This window comes from Chrysochloris asiatica, unplaced genomic scaffold, assembly GCF_000296735.1.
Source record: "Chrysochloris asiatica unplaced genomic scaffold, ChrAsi1.0 scaffold00100, whole genome shotgun sequence".
NCBI classification, from domain to species: domain Eukaryota; kingdom Metazoa; phylum Chordata; class Mammalia; order Afrosoricida; family Chrysochloridae; genus Chrysochloris; species Chrysochloris asiatica.
Window position 1 is genome coordinate 514,431 of NW_006408618.1, and position 20,805 is coordinate 535,235.

The 20,805-nt window shown below is 36.6% G+C and overlaps 1 protein-coding gene across 4 annotated transcripts in view; it reads left to right on the forward strand.

Annotated features, from left to right (window-relative positions):
• Positions 1-20,805, forward strand: part of DNM3 (dynamin 3) — a 1,007,215-nt gene that overhangs the window by 280,892 nt on the left and 705,518 nt on the right. For all 4 annotated transcript variants that reach the window (XM_006867044.1, XM_006867045.1, XM_006867047.1 and 1 more), the window contains exons 3-4: positions 11,477-11,626; positions 13,682-13,885. In XM_006867044.1, coding sequence (XP_006867106.1) covers positions 11,477-11,626; positions 13,682-13,885 — 354 coding nt within the window. The remainder of the gene's footprint in view (positions 1-11,476; positions 11,627-13,681; positions 13,886-20,805) is intronic.

Sequence of the window (20,805 nt, forward strand, 5' to 3'; positions counted from 1 at the left end):
TATAGCCCCATTTTAGGTATTCCAATCAGTTATAGGCAGAAGATGGACTTACAAGCTTTCTATGGTGATATTTCTGGCTATTCCTTTCTGTCCTCCTCCAGTGTCTGTTTTATAATGGTGTGCAAGGGAAACCAAGATTCAAAAGACAGTCAAGCATCTTAACATTATTTCCCCCCTTTTCGCTATTCCAACCATGTCTCAATCCCTGTATCCCAGAGCCCTGTTGTTCCAAGATTGTGTATATATCATTCTTTACCTCTGTCCCATTTAGGCCATGCAAACCTGCCTAACTGTTCTCCTGTCTGCTTTGTTCTTTTATTCCCTTACCCCTTCTTGTGTATTACACCCCTCCCTAGCACCCAAACTATCCTGTGTCTATTACATGCCCTTTGCTCTACTTCCCCTCCCCTTGCCCCCCACATTCCAGCAAAATGCAAAGAATCCCAGCTCCCCCCTACCCCGTAGTATGGGTTCTTTTTCTTAGTTTTTTTAACAGTAGTGGCCTTATGCAGTATTTCTTCTTTTGTGACTGACTAATTTCACTCTGGTAGCTTAGTGGTTATGAATCAGGCTGCGAACCTCAAGGCCAGCAGTTCGAAACTGCCAGCCGCTCCACAGGAGAAAGATGAGGCTTTCTAATCCCATAAAGATTTATAGCCTCAGAAACCCTGTACAGGGTCGCTATGGGTCGGAACCAACTCGACAGCACTTAACAACAACAATTTCACTCAACATAATGTCCTCCAGGTTCATCCATGTTATGTGGTGGCTTGCAGCTTCCTTGTTATTCTTCAAGGTAGCATAACATTCCATTGTGTGTATGTACCATTTTGGTTTTTTATCCATTCTTCAGTTGATGGGCACTTAGGCTGTCTCCATTCTTTATGTTGTTGTAAATAGTGCTGCTATAAACAGTGGTGTGCATACATCTACTCGTATTATGGCTCGTATTTCTTGTTAATAAATACCAAGTAGAGGAATTGCTGGATCATAAGGTATTTCTATTTCCAACCTTCTAAGGAAGCACTAAAACAACAACAATAACAACAAGGAAGCGCTATATTGCCTTCTAGAGAGGTTGGACCATTTTGCAGTCCCACCAGCAAAGCAAGAGTGCCCTAGTCTCTCCACATTCCCACCAGCATTTATTGTCTTCTACTTTTTTGATCTTTGGTGTTACTGCTGGTGTGAGATGATATCTCATTGTTGTTTTGATTTGCATGTCTCTAATGGCTAGTGATCATGAACATTTCTTTATATGTTTGTTGGCTGCCTGGATCTCCTCCTTGGTGAAGTGTCTATTCATGTCCTGTGCCCATTTTTTAATTGGGTTATTTGTCCTTTTCTTGTAGAGGTGTTGTAGTTTCCTATATATTTTAGAAATGAGTCCCTTGTCTGATGTGTCATTGCAAAAGATTTTTTCCCATTCTGTGGGTTCCCTTTTTACTCTTCTGGTGAAGTCTTTTGATGCACATAAGTTTAAAATTTTTAGTATGTCCTACTCATCTATTTTGTCTACTTTTGTTTTTATAGTTTTAAAATGTTTTGTAGTTTGTGTATTCTCTGAAATAGTGCCCTCACATTTGTCCCTATTTTTTCATTGATGGCCCTCATAATTCTGAGATTCACATTTAGGTCTTTAATCCAAGATGAGTTGGTTTTTGTGTAAGGTGTGAGGTGAAGTTCTTTTTTCAGTCTTTTGCATATTGTTTTCCAGTTCTGCCAGCACCATCTGTTGAAGAGACTATCACCTCCCAATGCGAAATATTTAGGTGTTTTGTCAAAAATCAGTTGGCTGTATGCAGTTGGGTTACTCACTGGATTCTCAGTTCTGTTCTGTTGATCTATGTATCTTTTCATTATACCAGTGCCAAGCTGTTTTGACCACTGTAGCCGTATGGTAAATTTTGAAGTTGGGGAGTGAGAGGCCTCCAACCTTCTTCTTCTTCTTAAGAGGTGCTGTGCTTATCTTGGGTCTCTTTCCTTTCCTTATAAAATTTGTAATGGTATTTTCGATCTCTTTGAAGAATGTTGTTGGAATCTGGATTGGGATTGCATTATATGTGTAAATTACTTTGGGCAGTATTTACATTTTCTCAATGTTACGTCTTCCTATCCAGGAGCATGGTACATTCTTCCATCTTTGTAGGTCTCTTTGGTTTCTTGTAATAGTGTTTTGTAGTTTTCTTTGTATAAGTTCTTTGTTTCTCTGGTTACATTTATTCCTAGATATTTCACCTTTTGGGTAGCTATTGTAAATGGTATTGCTTTCCTAATGCCCTTTTCAATGCTGTTGTTTTTGGTATAGAGGAATCCAACTGATTTTTGTATATTGACCGTATATCATGCCACTTTGCTGAATCTTCCAATGAGGTATAGTAGCTTTTTTTACTGAGTCTTTGGGGTTTTCTACATATAGGATCATATCATCTGCAAGTAGAGAGAATTTTACTTCCTCTTTGCCCATTTGGATGCCTTTAATTTCCCTGTCTTGCCGAAAAGCTCTTGTTAAGACTTCCAGCACAATATTGAATAGGAGTGGTGACGAAGAGCATCCTTATCTGGTTCCTGTTTGCAGAGGGAAGGCTTTCAGTTTCACTCCATTGAGAGTAATGCAGGCTGTTGGTTTTGTATATATGCTCTTAATTATGTGGAGGAATTTCCCTTCAATTCCTCTTTTGTTGAGTGTTTTTATCAGGAATGGATGTTGGATTTTGTCAAATACCTTTTCTGCATCAATTGATATGATCATGTGGTTCTTTTCCTTTTTCTTATTTATATGGTGGATAATAATGATTTTTTTTTTTCTAATGTCGAACCTTTCTTGCATCCCTGATATGAATCCCACTTGATCATGATGTATTGTCTTTTTAATGTGTTGCTGGATTCTGTTGGCTAGAATTTTGTTGAGAACTTTTACATCTATGTTCGTGAGGGATATTGGTCTATAATTTTCTTTCTTAGTGACGTCCTTCCCTGGTTTTGTTATGAGGATTATGCTTGCTTAATAAAATGTATTAGAAAGTTTTCCATCCTCCTCTATTTTCTGGAATAATTTGAATAGAATTGGTGACAACTCTTTTCTGAATGTTGAGCTCACCACTGAAGTCATCTGGGGCTGGACTTTTTTGGGTTGGAAGTCTTTTGATGACCTGATAAGTTTCCTCTTTTGTTATGGGTTTGCTCAGGTTTTCTACTTCACTGTGTGTAAGTTGAGGTAGGTTGTGTTTATCTAAAAATGCATCTCTTCTAAGTTTTCAAATTTATTGGAGTACAACTTTTCATAATATTCTGTTGTTATCCATTTGATTTCCTTTGGTTCCGTGTGGTTTCTAATGCATGTTATTTGTGTCTTCTCTCTCTTTTCTTTTGTGAGGTTTGCCAATGGTATGTCAATTTTATTAATCCTTTCAAAGAACCAGCAGAATTCTTGTCCTGTTGATTCTTTCTATAGTTTTTCTGTTTTCTATCTCATTTATTTCTACTCTAATCTTTATTATTGATGTTGTTGTTGTTGTTAAGTGCCATCGAGTCGGGTCCGACCCATAGCGACCCTGTACAGGGTTTCCGAGGGTGTAAATCTTTACGGGAGTAGAAAGCCTCATCTTTCTCCCGCGGAGCGGCTGGTAGTTTCGAACCGCTGACCTTAAGGCTCGCAGCCCGATTCGTAACCACTACGCTATAGGCGTGGATTAATTGCTACCATTATGTTTGTTTTTTTGTGGTGTTGCTGCTTTATTTGTTCTGTGTGTTTTCCTTTGTTGAATTCTTTCTTGTGAGTTTCCTCATAGTTTTAATGTTTCCATGTTCTTCTTGGATTTTCATTTTCTTGGTATGTTGTGAAGTGTTCATTTTCTTTGAGGTTGCCTTATAGTTCATTAACTTTTCTCTCCATTTAGTGTGGTGTATTTTATCCTGACCTTCTCACCATCTGGGTCTCTGTTTCTATGTGTTTACCTTCTTTTACATTGTAGTTGTTTTGATCATAGACTGATTGCTGGATTCTCTGTGTTTGTTCTTACAGTTTTGTTCTGTTCTTGACTCTACCTTCTGTTGATTTAATTCTGAGAGATGCTGCCACGTATATCAGTCTCTAGTTGTTGTCTGTTCTTGTTGGTTCTCAGTCCACAGAACTCCATTTAAGATGTTTTGTAGTGCAGGGTTGGCTTTGGCGAAATCCCTTAGCTTCTGCTTTTCCTGGAATGTTTTGATTACACTATTGTATTTGATTAATAGCTTTGCTGGATAAAGGATTCTTGGTTGGCAATTTTTTCTTTCTGCATTTTATATATGTCTCCCCATTGCCTTCTTGCTTGCATGGTTTCTGCTGAGCGATCAGAGCTTAATTTGACTTGCTTTTCTTTGTATGTAACACTTCTGTTTTCCCTAGCTGCTTTCAGGAGTGTCTCCTTATGTGTAATTTTGGAGAGCTTAATTGTGATATGTCTCGGTGATGTTCTTTTGGGGTTTGTCCTTCCTGGGGTTTGTTTAGCTTCTTGAATGTTTATCTTTTCACTTTTCAGGATGTTCGAGAAATGTTCTTCCAGCAGTTTTTCAACTATTTCCTCTGTGGACTTGTGTGATTCTTCTTGTTCTGGAATGCCGATAATTTCTTAAGTTCTTCCTCTTCATGATGTCCAACATGAATCTTATACCTTCTTCAGATTTTTAAAATTCTTTTTTCTGTTTGTTATTCTATCTTAGTAGTATTGAGAGATTTGTCTTCTAGCTCACTGATTCTGCCTTCCATATCTTCTATTCTACTCTTTTGCCCTTTCAGAGTATTGTCTATTTCTGATATTCTACTATTAATCATTTGGACCTCTTTCTCTAGGTTTTGAATTGTTTCCATTGCTGTATCTAACTTATTTTTTTGTTCCTGTAGAACTTTCCTGAATTCTTCCTTATTTTTCTAAACTCCATTGTAAAGTGTTTTGAAATATTTTATAATCATTTTTCTGAATTCTTTCTCAGGCATTTCCAAGGCCTACCCTCCTTCCATAATGGAGTCCAGGTCTAAATTTAGGTCATTTGTCTCAGACATTTTTTCTTGTTTCTGGATATATGCTGATATGGCCATCTGCTTTTGCTTTTTGGACATGTTTAGTGTTTATCTGTGGCCTTAATACTTAATTGAGTATATGTTTTGGTATTTTTTTCTGCTTTCTGATTGCTTCCAGGTAGATGTCATCAGGATATGGGCTTCCCTTTTCACTCTTCTTATTGCTTAACTCAGAATAACTTCCACAGGTGTTGTCTTCCTTCCTGGTATAATGCAGTTGGTATTGGTTCTTTCTTGGGTTTTGGTGTTTTATAGAGTTTGATTGTAGCTTGACTATATGGTAGCAATTGCTGACTCTTCTTGGGTAACATAGGGATAGATAAATACCCCCGAAGGTAGAAGGGGAAGCATAAACCACAGACACCACCACCCAAAATAAACAACAATGAAACAAACAACAAAACAAAACTAGACTGAATAGTGTAGTCTATAATCACAGAAAAGGGAGAGGAGGGAGAGAAGAGAAAAAAATTTTTTGTAGCCTAATATGAGTGTGACTTTAATGTCCTCTCTTCAGCTTCTTGCTTTCAAAGCTTCCTGAAAGATTTCAAGATGCTACTGTTGGTTGTTATGCTGTAACTCATGTTTTAATCTAATTTTCAGCCTGTTTTATTTTTAAACTCTCCTTCCTCCTCTACAGCCTTGTCCTAGCCTTTCCCGTATTAAAAAACAAAACAAAACAAAAAACTTTCAGGGCCGGTTTTTGGGCTGAGTATCTGTGTGCATGTGTGGCAGAAGAACCCACCATGGTGAGGGTGGGGGGTGTCCACTCACTCAGGTGCCTTCTCTAGTTACCAGAATGGAGGTGCTCAAACACTGGGGGTGCCACTGAGTAGATACAAAAAAAAAAAAAGAAAATCAGAGCAAAGCAAAACCTTTCTCCAAGGTTCCCACAGCGTTTTTCCATGGTGTTTCTGCTCCCCTACTTGGTCTTGTCATTTGGTCTCGCCCAAGATATTGGCTCCAGGCCTCCGAGCCCGGCAGATTCAAAAGTATGCAATTTCTTACTTCAGCTTCAAGTTCCACTAGCTATAAACCTTCAAACTTTAAAAATATTCCTTTCTCTGTGGTTCCGAGTTTTGGATCTCTGCCCTAGATCTGCTTTGCGTAGTATTCTGTGGTGTGGCTGAAGGCAAACTTCACTGCACCTCCACCCTTGTTGTTGTTGTTGTTGTTAAGTGCCATCGAGTCGGGTCCGACTCATAGCGACCCTGTACAGGGTTTCCAAGGGTGTAAATCTTTACGGGAGTAGAAAGCCTCATCTTTCTCCCGCGGAGCGGCTGGTAGTTTCGAACCTTAAGGTTCACAGCCCGATTTGTAACCACTATGCTACCAGAGCACCTCCACCCTAGCCGCCATTAAGCCCCACCCTCCTCCTTTGATCCCCATGGCATTTTCAGTATTCTCCTCCAGCCCCATAACTCAAAAGCATCAATTCTTCTATGGTCTTCCTTATTCACTGTCAAGCTTTTACATATATATGAGGTTATTGAAGATACCATGGCTTGGTTTAGGTGCACTTTAGTCCTTAAGCTGACATTTTTGCTCTTCAAAACTTTTAAAAAGTTTTGTGCAGCAGATTTGCCTAATGCAACACTTTGTTTGATTTCTTGACTACTGCTTCCATCAGTGTTGAGAATTGATGCAAGAAGAATGAAATCCTTGAAAAGTTCAATCTTTTCTCCGTTGATAAGAATGCAGTTTGTTCTTCTTTTTAAGCAATACATTGGTTATCTGAAGTTTCTTTCCTTTCCATTTAAATTTAGTGAGCAGTTTCCCATTTTTTTTAAAGAATGCTATAGGAATCTGGAAAGGGATGGTGTTATATCTGTAGATTAATTTGGGTTGTTGTTGTTAAATGCCATCTAGTCAGTTCTGACTCATAGCGACCCTGTATAGGATTTCCAAGGAGCAACTGATGAGTTTGAACTGCCAACCTTGTGGTTTAAACCAAAATTGCAGTCAAGTGTTTATCCTACAGTGCCTTACCAAGACTCCTGCTTTGGGTAGTTTTGAAATGTTCACAATATTAGGTCTTCCGATTTATGAGTATGCTTTTGCTGTTGTTGTTGTTAAGTGCAGTCGAGTTGGTCTGATCAATAGCAACCCTGTATAGTGTTTTTGAGTAGTGTCTGGTGGGGTTGAACCACTGACCTTATGGTTCAAACTGACCTTACAGTCCAGTGCATTATCCTGCAGTGCCAGACCAGAACTGCATTGAGCATGGTATATTCTTCCATTTTTGTAAGGATCTTTTGCTGTCTTGTAGTAGTGGTTTGTAGTTTTCTTTGTATAGGTCTTTTGCTTCCTAAGTATCTCATCTTTTGGGTGGCTATTGTAAATGGTATTATTTCCCTAATTTTCTTTTCAGGTCTATCTTTGTGTAGAGGAATCCAACTAATTTTTTGTGTATTGATCTTGCACCCTTCCACTTTGTTGAATGTTTTAATAAGTTCCAATAATTTTTGGTTAAGTCTTTGGTGGTGTTTATGTATAGAATAATATCATCTACTTATAGAGTTTTACTTTTTCCTTGATAATTTGGATGACTTTAATTTCCTTTTCTTCTCCTTAGCTCTTGGTAAGACTTCTAACTCAGTACTGAATGGGAGTGGTGATAATGGGCATCATTATATGGTTACTGTTTTCAAAGAGAATGCCTTCAATTTCTTTTCAATCAGAGTAATGTTTGTTGTTGGATTTTTATATATTCTGTTAATTATGTTGAAGAATTTCCCTTCTATTTTTATCAGGAATGGATGTTGGATTTTGTCAATGGTTTTTTTGCATCAATTGATAAAATTGTGTGGTTCTTTTTCCTTGTCTTGTTTATGGGGTGTATTACATTGATTGTTTTTCTAATATTGGACCATTTTTGTATTCATGGTGTGAATCCCAGTGAGTCATGATGTATTTTATTTTATTTTGATGTTGAATTATATTGGCTACAATTTTGCCGAGAATTTTTGCATCTGTGTTCATGAGAGATATTGGTATATAATTTTCTATTTTAGTGATGTCCTTGTCTGATATTGGTATGAGGGCTATCCATACTTAATAAAATATATATGTGAGTTTTCCTGCCTTTTCTGGAATAGTTTGAATAGAATTGGTGTTAATTCTTTTCTGAATGTTTTGTAGAATTTACCAATACAGCTATTTGGGCCTAGACTTTTTTTAAATTGGGAGTTTTAAAATAACCTGATCAATTTCTTCTTTTGTTATGGATCTATTCTAGTTTTCTACTTTATTCTGTGTTAGTGTAGGTATGTTGTGTTTTCCCGACAATTTATCCACTTCTTCTAGATTTTCAAATTTATTGGAGTGTTATTCTTCATAGTATTCTATTATCCTTTTAATTTCAAGTGATTCTGTTGTCTCTTGTGCATGTTATTTGCATCATCTCTTTTCATTTTTCAGATTTGTCAGTTTTATTAATCCTTTAAATGAACAAACCTCTTGTCTTACTGATTTGATTGTTTTCTGTTTTCTAATTAATTATTCATTCTCTAGTTTTTATTATGTGTTTTCTTTTGGTGACTATATGCTTATTTTGCTGGTCTTTTTCTAGATGTTGGCGATGTTATGTTAATGTGCTGATTTTGGTTCTTTTTTTTTTTTGTATGTGTTCCTTTACTGCTATAAATTGCTTTCTAAGTACTTCTTTTGCTGTGTCCCAAAGGTTTAGGAATGTTTTGTTTTCATTCTCACTTGATTCATGGAACTTTAATATTGCAGGGGTTTTTTTGTTGTTGTTGTTTTTATTTTTTGCCATGTAGCTTTTAAGCAGCGTGCTATTCAGTTTCTATGTTTTTGATTTTGTTTCCTTGATCTTCCTATTGTTGATTCCTAATTTTATAGCATTGTGATCTGAATAAATACTTTGTAGTATTTATGTGTTTTAAAATTTATTGATGCTTGCTTTGTGGCCTAACATTTGGTCTATTCTTGAGAATGTTCCATGTGCACTGGAAAAGAATGTATATTATATTGTTGTTGGGGTTGAGTGTTCTGTGTAAGTCTATGAGGTCAAGATGGTTGATTGTGTTGTTTGTTTATTCTGTGTCTTTGTTGAGTTTCATTTCTAGTTGTTCTGTCCATTTTCTAAAGTGGCGTATTAAAATCTCCTGTTATTACTGACTTGTCTATTGCTTTATTGAATTCCATTAGAGTTTGATTTATGTACTTTGAGGCTTTTTCTTTGGGAGCATAGATCTTTATTGACCCTTTACTCATGAAATAGTGTCCTTTTTTGTTTCTTACTCTGGTTTTGCCTTAAAGTTTATTTTATCAGAGATTAATATTGCCACTTCTGCTTGTTTTCTATTTCCATTGTTGTTGTTGTTGTTAAGTGCCGTCGAGCCGCTTCTGACCTATAGTCACCCTGTATAGGGTTTCTGAGCAGCAGCTGGTGAGCTTGAACTGCCGACCTTACTATTCAAACGCCTTTATTTTTCCATCCTCAAATTTGCAATATTTTTTTGTCTTTGTAGGTAAGGTGTGTCTCTTGTTGATACCATATTTGAAGGGTCATGTTTTCTTATCCATTCTGCTACTCTCAGTCTATGGTGAATTTAATCCATTGGCATTCAGTGTAATTAGTGATAGGCATGAGTTGATTGCTGACATTTTGCTGTGTGCTTTTTGGTGATGTTGCTGGTTTCTTTGTTCCATGTAATTTTCTGTGCTGAATTAATTTTGCTTGTGCATGTATATTATTTCTTTTCTGTCAATTTCTTCATTACCATTTCATTGTTTACTAAATCTTCATGATTTTCTCTTTCCTTGATTTGATGTGAAGCCTTACAAATTTTCTTTGCAGTGACCCTGTGATTTACTAATTTTTTCTCCCCTTTAAAAAGTCTGTTTTATCTTGTAGTCTATTTAACTTCTTTGCCATTTGTAATTTCTGTACCTGTACTTTTTCTTCTTTTTGCTTTGTAGTTGTCTTCACTTACAGATTGTCTCTCTTTGCCTATTTTCAATCTCGTAGCTTGTTTTACTTTGGATTCTATTATATCTGAATAGAATTCACATCTGATTCCAGATGCAGGGGTTGGTGCTGCTATTTTGCCACTCCCTTTGACCTGGAGAGCAGGAGTGTCCCTGGGAGTGTACGTGGATGGGGGCCAGCTATACCTCTGGGCACCACGGTATTGTGGGGTACAAGAAAAAAAATCGCAACTTTGTCTCTGTGAACCACTGCTTTATTTCTGCAGTGCCAATGTGTTTTCTTGTTGCTGAAGGTACTCACAGAAGCTTAAAATGACTCTGCCACTTCTTGTTGGCCACACAGGTCACCACCACTGTTTCTTTCTTTTTTTTCCTCAACTGTTCAGCTTTCTTTCCTAGTAAGCATCCAGACCACTTACCTAACTGTTCATTGGAAGCTCAGGGTTCCTGGACTATCATCGGCATCAGTTTGATTTGCTATGGAGGGCTCATAAAGCTTTTCTGTCCAGTCTGCCATCTTGCTGCCTCTTTTGACCTATCATTTTTGGTACGGTGACTGTGTGTTCCTTTCATACTTACAGAGATCGGTTTTTGTTTGTTTGTTTGTTTGTTAGTGTGTTTAAGTTGCTCATAAATGTTTTCTTTGATGTCATTGTAATTATACTAGTCGACATGATATTTTTTAATAGCATGTTTTCATGCTAAAATTGTCCACAAACTCTTTTAAAAGAATCCAGGAAACTTTAATGCTAAATATATTCTCCTGAAGCTGTTTATATTACTTAACATTCCGTCTTGTGGCACTGCAGGTTAACACGCTGCGCTGCCAGGTCGGTTTGAATCACAAGCTCACCAGCTGCTCCTCGGAAACCCTATATAGGGTCACTATGCGTTGGAACCGACTCATCGGTGCTTAACAACAACAATAAAGCATTCCATCTTAATTAAGTTATTTTTGTTGTTGTGTGCGGTTGAGTTGGTTTCAACTTATAGTGACCCTATATAAGGTTTCTGAGAAAGACTGGTGGGTTTGAACTGTTGATCTATCTTAATGAGGTGATACCAAATGACCTATCTAATGAAGTGATACCAAAAAAGGAAACGCTAATAGAATTAATGGGTAGGCTTTGTGTGTCCCTTGAGTCTTTTTTTTTCCTTTGACAATCAGATGTTGTTATGTGCTTTATCATCTGGAAGATGTATATTATCTTTGAATTATTAGAGTACGTGGTCTAAATGTTCCTTATGGTACTTAACTGCTTGGCTGTAAATTAGTGAATTTAGCTCCTTAGCATTTCACTATGTTTAATACTTCTAAAATTTTAACTGTGATTCTTTGTAACTGCTATATGTATTTTTCATTTTAGCAGATAACTTTGACTTGTAATCAAGTCAACATAGTTTCTTTGTAATTATAACAAAAGTACATGAATTTACTTTGTATTAATTTGTGTTTTGTAGAATATGCTGAATTTCTACACTGCAAAGGAAAAAAATTTACAGATTTTGATGAAGTTCGTCATGAGATTGAATCAGAAACAGATCGAGTGACCGGAATGAATAAAGGCATTTCCTCCATCCCCATTAATTTACGTGTCTATTCCCCACATGGTCAGTGAAATATAAAGTGGAAAATTCTTTTCCTTAAAAATTTTTATTACATTTAATTAGCATATTATTTGTATAGAAGATAATTTGTTCTCTCAAGATACATTGAGCTTCTGTAGTAGTGTTTGGATACTACCTGACAAGGTATGTCTAAAAGTTTATGGACTCCTGTGTAGTGCTGTGGAATAAGCACTGGGTTGCTAGCTACAGGGTCAGCTGTTCAAACCCACCAGCTACACCTCGTTTAGAAACCCTATACAGGATCACTATGAGTCAGAACTAAGTCAGCAGCACTGAACAACAACAACAAAGAGTTTATGAATTTATTGCTAGGAAGGCAGGAGAAGACAGATTTCACAGTATCTGAACTGAGTTAATAATTTAAATTTTTTGCTTTGTTAATTACAAATCTATAAAGTTTTAGAATTCAGTGTCTACATTTATGAAGACTTCTATTCTTAGTATCTTCAGGCTTTGCAACCATCTTGGAGATACCAGAATACAATAATGTGAAGCATGAACTATTCCTTGGACAACCCTTTTACTCAGCTGGGTTCATTAATTCATTGCAATAACCACACAGGACCATAGTTAGAGTTATTGGCTTATTAAAGAAGTTAACAGGGTATAATTTTTGGTCAGAAATGCTTAGGGCACAGTTGTTCCAGTCAGTTTCTGATAAATGCCTAAAGGATACACCACTGCACCTTAGGCCTCAACCTGAAGGCACTTGGGTCTAGCTCTGTGGATTAGCATAGGGCCCCCACTTAAATTCCTGCCTAGAGTTATTTAGCTTTACTTGCTCTGTGGGCTGAAAAGTCCCATTTTTCTGCCTCATGTTGTAGATTTTTGTTCTGTTCATTTTACTCCTTTGCTCCTCCCCCAGTGTCACAGTTTTTCTGTCCCTGGGTCGAGGAGGTTCAATGTTCACAAATCTTGGGGTCCAAATGACGCATTTCACTTCTGGCTCTTCTTAGATGGTGCTTAGATCCTCTCTCCTCCTGCTGAGTTGGCTCATTTTAAACCCATGCAAGAGTTTCAAGTTTTACAATTACTTTGAACTTTGCTAGCATCTACAACTGAATTATGTTATGTATCTTCTCCCACAGTCTCTTACCCTGACTCATCAGGGCAGAAATGTTGTTTGGTGGCAGTTACACATGATGGCTAGAAGAAGCATTAGATAATTCACTGCACCACACTTGGTAGTGTGGTTGAATCTTCCTTTTTTGGATTTTCTCCTGGCACTAAATAATCCTATTTTTCTCTTCCGGAGGAACCAGCTATGGTTGTGTTCCTAGATTGTCAGCAGACATTTATAATCTAGACAGTCAGCTCATACTGTGTTCTGACTAAATCTTTAGTAGAACAAATTTTAGTCTTTAATTCCCTACTCAGCTTTGTTATTATTTTAGTTTTTAATTCCCCACCCTACTCTTTTACTTTTAAAGCTGAGCATGAATAGCAAAAACTCAGTTACATTTTCCTCAGAGGAGTTGGTGCCAACACTGTTGTATGCACAGAGAACAAAGGCCAGGTTGGGCTGGAGTAAAACTTGTCATTGACTCAGGTCTCATTTATTGCACTGTCAGCACCACCATGGCTAACAAACTGTCCAATAGACTAAGCAGCAAAACCTCGATGAAGAACATGCAGTGCTTTTGATGGAAAAGGCACAGCTTACCCTGAGTAGTTTTGCAACCGTTGAAGGCAATGAGTATGATTGGCAGACACCATATGCATTTATTGTTTAGTGTTTTAATTATAACCCTATAGTTACAGATTTGACAGCTCTCTGAGAAAACTGTTACACATGGAAATCAGTGCCTTCAAATTATGTTAACATGATCGTTTAGCATAGCACTATCATACCATAAAAATAGAGGAAGCTAGCATAACTGTTTTGTATTCTGTACTTTCTGTCTTATACTTGGTTTGGTGTTATTCAGAGGCACAATGTTCAAAGCTGAGCTTGTTTTATGTTGACTAAAATTCTTCATTGTTGATATTTTCTAGCATTATGGGTCTTTGTAAAACTCTTTTATTCTTTCCACACAGTGTTAAATCTAACCCTTATTGACCTACCTGGGATTACTAAAGTGCCTGTTGGAGATCAGCCACCAGACATTGAGTATCAGATCAGAGAAATGATTATGCAGTTCATCACCCGGGAGAACTGCTTGATTTTGGCTGTTACCCCAGCCAACACCGATCTTGCAAACTCAGATGCACTAAAGTTAGCTAAAGAAGTTGATCCTCAAGGTAAGTGTCTTACTTAAAGATGAGATGTTTGTTGTAGTTGTTGTTAGGTGCCATTGAGTCGTTACCAACTCATAGCGACCTTACGCACAGCAGAACGAAACACTGCCCAATCCTGGGCCAACTTCTCTACTGTTGCTATGCTTGAGTCCTTTGATGCTGCCACTTGGCCAATCCATCTCTTTGGGGGTCTTCCTCTTTTTCTCTGACCCTCCACCTTACCAAACATGATATCCTTCTCCAGCAACTATTCCCACCTGACAATATGTTCGAAGTATGAGAGATGAAGTTTGGCCTCTTGGCTTCCAAGGAGCACTCTGGCTGCACTTCCTCTAAAATGAATCTATTGGTAGTTAGCTCCAAATGTTGAGTTTGAATATATTTAAAGGTAACAAAGTCTCATGACTTGATTTTAATATTACTATAACTAGCCACTATTAATATTGCCATTTTTTTTTTTTTTTTTTTTTAAGATACCAAAGGAAAAATCACTAGGGGTTGTATCTAACACCTGTAAAAATAAATATGATTAAATGAGATCTAAGAAAAATAGACATTTCTAAGCCTCATGAATTATTTATCTTTAAACAGAATCTAAAATAAACCTTCTTGTACAGCAGAATTCAGGCAATGTTTTTGGATTATTATGAATGTTACCCGGATATATAATCTTGACTTTTGTTTCTTTTGTTTAAACCAGGAAGCTCTTTTAGTACATGTAAAATTATTTTGCTTATAATTCTTGAAGATAAATATGTATTCTAAAAGCAGAGCATTATCTGTTACTTGCATTTCTGAATTTAGGAAAGTTCTATTTTTTTGTTGATAACTTTCTTTTTTTTTTTTGAGCTTATTGATAGCAGCTTTTCTTCTGAGAACCTAATGAAGGGTCTTACAGTGTTGTGTCTGTTTAAAGTAATTATGTAAGAACACACAGTGGTACATCCTTTCAGTATGGAACTACATGTTCTCCATTCTAGGGATTTTTGTTTTTGATAATTAATTGCCTTCAGTTTGTCTTTATCTGGATTTATTATAAGTATATTAGAATCCCTAGATTAATCCTCTTTATAAAAATCTTCTTCTATTATCCACCCCCCCTCTTTTTTTAAACTTCTTTGTTCTACATTTTGCAAAATTTATCTTTCACTTTATTTAATTTTTTATTTCTGGTATCATTTAAATCATTCCAACAGTGTTTTTCCGATTTTGTGAATGTTAATTGGTATTGTTTTTAAAAAATTACATTTTGCTCTTGATTTAAAAAAATGTAGTCTATTCTTTAAGGATTTTAATGGTAACTGTTTCAGTTTTTCCTTTATAAACTTTCTCTCGGAGTCCATATTTTTTCAGGGATGGGGGAAGTTGTTTGTTTTGGCCACTGGCTTTGATAGTAGAGATACTCTTCAGAGCTTGGTGCTCACTCACGTGTGAAGTTGAGACACTAAAATGCTGATGGGAGCTTTGTGTGTATATGGATGGTATTCATTGACAAGTGGGCTTTTCCATAGGGGTATTGGGTTGATATGTAACTGATTTGTTAGCAGATTTTTCAGCTATTATATTCTATGAGTGCTTTCTCTTGAGTTGGTCTGGTGTAAGCCTGATGCCCAGTATTCTCAGAGGCAAGAAGAAGAAGAGAGTTGGACTGGATTTGTTTTCACCATTCAGTATGTAGACTTTAAATTAATCCCTTTGCTTTAATAATTATATTCTTGAGTCTAAAGTGCCTCTGATTCAATCTCTTCTGAAAGTAAATATTCAGTATTTTTGCTGAGCTCAAGGAGGGGGGTATGTGTGTGTTTGTGCAAATTGAGAAAAAGGACCTGGAGATCTAACAGATTCCATATAAACCTTCAGCCAATTCTTTTATTTTCAACTTCTTCTACTACCTGGTTTTGGTGCTTCTAAGTCTTGAGCCTTTCCAGAGTTCTGTAATAGTAATTGATTTGCTTTTTCTTGACTTATGCAAGATCACCAGTGATATTTAATGGTTAGAAAAGAACAACTGTAGGCTCTAGATGGTTAGGTGGAGATCATCAATCAGGAATCCTCTCCAGCGTCAGAGACTTGGAAGAGTAAGATTGCACATTGAAGCTGGAGTCCAATTTTAAAAATGATGCTAAAACATACCTGCATTTCTGTCCTACAGGAGGCTGAGTTATGGCTTTCTGGTTGGGACTAAGATAGTGCTTTCACCAGTGAATTCTACTGAGTGTGGTGTAAATACATTTTTCAAAAATCCACTGGTAGTCCAGATAAGACTTTATGGAATTTGAATGATGTCCTCCTGTCTTTGTCATAGCTTGGTTCTATCTCCTTGGAGTGGATTCTTCTCTTAGACTCAATGCACAGATGGCAACATGGCTATATAGTTCCTCTTGTTTTACGTCCTCAACAGTTCCAATCTAGTTAAAAAAAAAAAGTCAATGAACTACCTTTTATTTGCATTAATTCAGAATTTTTATAAGTTAAAATAAAACTTGCCATCAGATACATTCTGTAAAGTGTATGTAGTTAGTTTTGATGTTAATTGAACATATTCATTTATTGTCTTTCTCCCTCTTATATAAATAGGTAATAAGTTAGTTTTGATGTTGATTGAACATACTCATTTATTGTCTTACTTTACAGGCTTGTCAAAATAATCATTTACAATCCAATATAATTTACAATCCAATATAATAACTCTCATGTGATGGCAGGTCATGGTCATTAGAATGGAGCAATTACTGTTGGTGGAGGGAGTCATCAGTTTACCAGAAAGCAACTGGTCGCCATAATTTGTCAGTACTCACAGTGTATTGCTATGAGAAATACATCATTAATTTTCAATCATGTGTCTATAATTGTACGTTAGAAATCTATACCTAGAAACTCAAATAAAAATTTTTTTTGTTTATAGTCCTGATTTTTTTTAAAAACATGATTTTACAATCTCATTTTAAATAAATGCTGCTTAGAAATTTCCTTGAGAAGTTCCATGAACTTACCCAAAATTAACTTTATTTCTATAGATCATTAGAAATTAAATTTTCTGTTTTATATTAAATATTCTGTTATAGTAGTCCTATGAAAAGATTTTTTTTAACTTTCGGTAGAATAATTTCACAGAAACAAAGAAATCGTTTAATGTCCACTGTGTACCACCTTCTAGTCTACTGAGGGTGACTGTTAAGAAGGACATCTCCATTGCCTAAACGCTTTTATTAAGTATTGTCATCTGATTAATTCAACTTGCTTTTACAGTCTCAATACTTATTATTTGTTCTTGCATCCCAGTTTTAATTCTCAAGTTCCAGAACACTGTCTATACTTGTGAGTTCTGAGAACTATCACAAGAGTTTGCATGGTGATTAGGTGTCTGTTGTTGTTGTTAAGTGCCGTGGAGTGAGTTCCGACTCATGGTGACCCAGCACAGGGTTTCCAAGGCTGTAAATCTTTACGGGAGCAGAACGCCTCATCTTTCTCCTGCTGAACGGCTGGTAATTTTGAACTCCTGACCTTGCGGCGGTTAACAGCCAATTCGTAACCACTATGCTAGGTGTCTGTAGGGAGCTACTTTTTTCTGTTAATGTCTTGAGGCTTTAGTTGATCCTGGAAGTTATTCAATTTCTAAAAGAAAAGGATGACTTCTTGCCAAAGCCCTTCAGGTTCATATTGTGTGTTGTCATTAGTGATAAAATAACTAAAATAGAGAAAGGAAATCAATGGCACAACCATTTAGAATATGCTGTATCAAAAATATTTTTTTTTAAAAAATGGAAGTAGACAAATGAAAGCCTTTATGCATTCTCTTACGTCTTCCTAGTTACTCATATACCTGGTTCACAGGTCCAGTTTTCTTATACAGTAAAATCTGTGAAAGCAGGAACCTGTATAAGGCTGAAACCTACCAGAGAAAGAAAACTAGAAATATATTCACTAAAATGCGTGATAGGCAAGTGGCAAGTCTTTACTCAGTCCAAGGCAGAAAACGTTCAAGACTTAGAAAAACAAGAGGTTTCACTGTAATTTACAACTTTGTTGAAAAACAAACAAACAAACAAACAAAGAAAAACGGTGGCATCTACCTTTGGTTATTTAGGAGGGCTTTGGTGTACCTTCTGGAATATGCCTTTAGTGCTCAGTCAGACAGTCAAGAACTCTACTGTGGTCTTCATGTTCTGCTTGTGCAAAAGTTGAAAGTTATCCAGAGGTGAGAGCTTAGGATTTACTCATGTATTTCCTGAGTGCATACATAGCCCTAGACATCTGTTCAGTTTTCTAGAATCTCAGGAACAGACCCAAACTTTAGAAAGGCCCTTAAGGCCATCTCATTCCCCAGATTTTTCTTCCATGTTTTTTTTAAAAAAAATCAATTTCTACTTTGTCCCAACTGTTATCACCATCTGAGAAAGCTATGATGTGAAACAGTTGCCTTTGATTGCTTTTGACAAATAATTCCCAGAAGGTGGAAGAGAGTGGTGAGGAAACAGGGCCGTTTGAACTGTGTAAGCTCTCAGTCAGGTCAAATAAAGACAAGTTGTGGGAATTGAATTTTCAGGGAACGGACTGGCAAAATCAGTGCAGTTTTCTGAAAAAGATAACTTTGGGGGGCTATTCTCTTTCCTTCAGTGATGTCTAGGCTGCTGGTTTACATTGTGAGTGTGAGGTTTAGGTTTTCAAGGATGCCCTGGAGCTTAGGGAGAAAGGAATGGGAATAGGACAAGTTCAAATACTACAAAGCTGTTTTTCTTCAACAAATACACCCTGGATTATCACAATTGGTTTGTTAATTTCTGAATTCTGAAAAAGTTAATTTTGACAATTTTTACCAAACAATTTTTCTTTCTTTGAAGGAGATGTGACTTTTCGGAGGTCTTTATTCTGCCGTTCCTACTGATGTTCCCCATTCTGATGCTATAACTGTGTAGTGTACAGGAAATTTTTGTATAAAATGCATTTGAATTCAGACATTAAGGGCATTCTGGTTGTGACATCTGCTACCCTGTTGGTCTTCAGGGTTGATTTGGCTGACTATGCAAGTGGCCTGTTTTCACCTCCCCACTTTATGCACATCTTTGCTCAAGCTTTGCCTGGATTAAGAGGTTGACCTATTTAGATAATATGAACCATTCTGTATTCCAAATATAAATTAGAATGTTATCCACCAAGGTACATAATTATGCAGTTTTCAGAGAGTGTTCTGTTTTAGGCAGTAGCTACTTTGTACTAAATTATGCCTGTTGGACTTAAACTGGTCATTTTTTCTAAGTATAAGGAGAACTTGGATTTTTAAAAATCTATATATGGGAAGGAAGTTCTTGTTGATAATTCTAAACTGTCTATATTAATGATATTCACAATAAAATCTTCTAAAACATTAATATGACTATAATGCCAGAATCTTATTTTTGGCTTCATTTGTGAAAAATGTTTTTACTGAGTAAATGAAGATTTTTAGTAAAATTTCAAGGGAATGTTTAAACTATTTAAAAGAGCAAACTCCTTGTTTTGAGAATTGGTTAATATTTTATATTTATATGTTTTTTTTTATTTCTGTATCATGGCCGTAACTTTTCAGGTACTGTTGCTTTACTTTCATCAGAGAACTGTGAGGTCAGATGAACACTTACACTACATCAGGCCGAGGAAGTTTATTCTAGTGATGTGCATAGTGGTTGAATATCAGGCCTGCAACAGAACAGTATGTTTGTGGTAGACTTGCCTCCACACTCCCACCACTCCACCCACCCCATCTAGTGCCCCTTCTACTTCATCAGACCCCTCCTCAATTAGTTGCCTTTATTAAGTGGCATAGATGAAAGAACACAGGGTTTGGAAGCAGATATGTCATTTCCTGGTTGCATGTCCTCAGGCAAGTTATTTAACTTTTAAAAATTTCATTGCCTCATCTATGACATCCTTACCTTAAAAGGTTACTGTGATAAGATAAATTTATGTGAAAAGATGTTGTAAACTCTAAAAGACTAATCAAATGTTTACAATTACTTTCCTCTCAAAATAGTCAAAGGAAATTCTATCAGGCTTTGTTATGTTATATATATAACCTATTAAAACTATTTCAAAGACAATGTGTAACATTATTCTGCCATTAAAACTATCCCTTTGTTGTTATTGTTAAGTGCCTTCAAGTTGACTAACACTCATAGCCACCCCCTATAGGGTTTCTAAGGAGCATCTGTTGAGTTTGAACCACTGACATTGTAATTCAAACTGACTTTCCAGTCCAGTGCTGTATCCCACAGTGACACATCAGGACTCCGTAAACTATCCCCTGTGAATTAAGGCTTTATAACACTTGAAATAAAATGGGTTAATGTGCTGGACTGCAAAGTCCATTTGAACCACAAGGTTGGCAGTTCAAGCTTACCAGCCGTTCCTTGGAATCCCTATATAGGGTCACTATGGATTGGAACCAACTTGACAGCACTTAACAACAACAACAACAACAATATTACTTTGAGTATTTTAATAATTTTTCGTAAAAATAGTTGTAGATTTTTCTGTCATTTACAGTTAATCTAAGAGTTTACAGAAGACCTTAGGTGGGTGGAGGCTGAGATGAGGTAGGAAGATGGCTCTTAGCTTGCCTTGGTATGTTTAAAGCATCTCTTTAGCTACTACTCATATGTTTAGAATAAGGGGGACAGACTAGGATTCTAGCAAAGTCTCACCCATAGAAGTAGCATTGATCACTCTGAGGAGCCTTTCCTCCAGCTGTTTAGAACTTCTACTCATAGCATTGACAATTCAGTTACTCCCTTTGTTAATTTATTAGTGTGTTGCTCAGTGACATTTATTGAGCGCCTATTGACTCCTGTTGTGGCACTGTAGGATGAGCACTGGACTGCTAACCACAGGGTTGGCAGTTCAAACTCACCAGCTGTTCCTCGGAAACCCTATACAGGGTCCTTGTG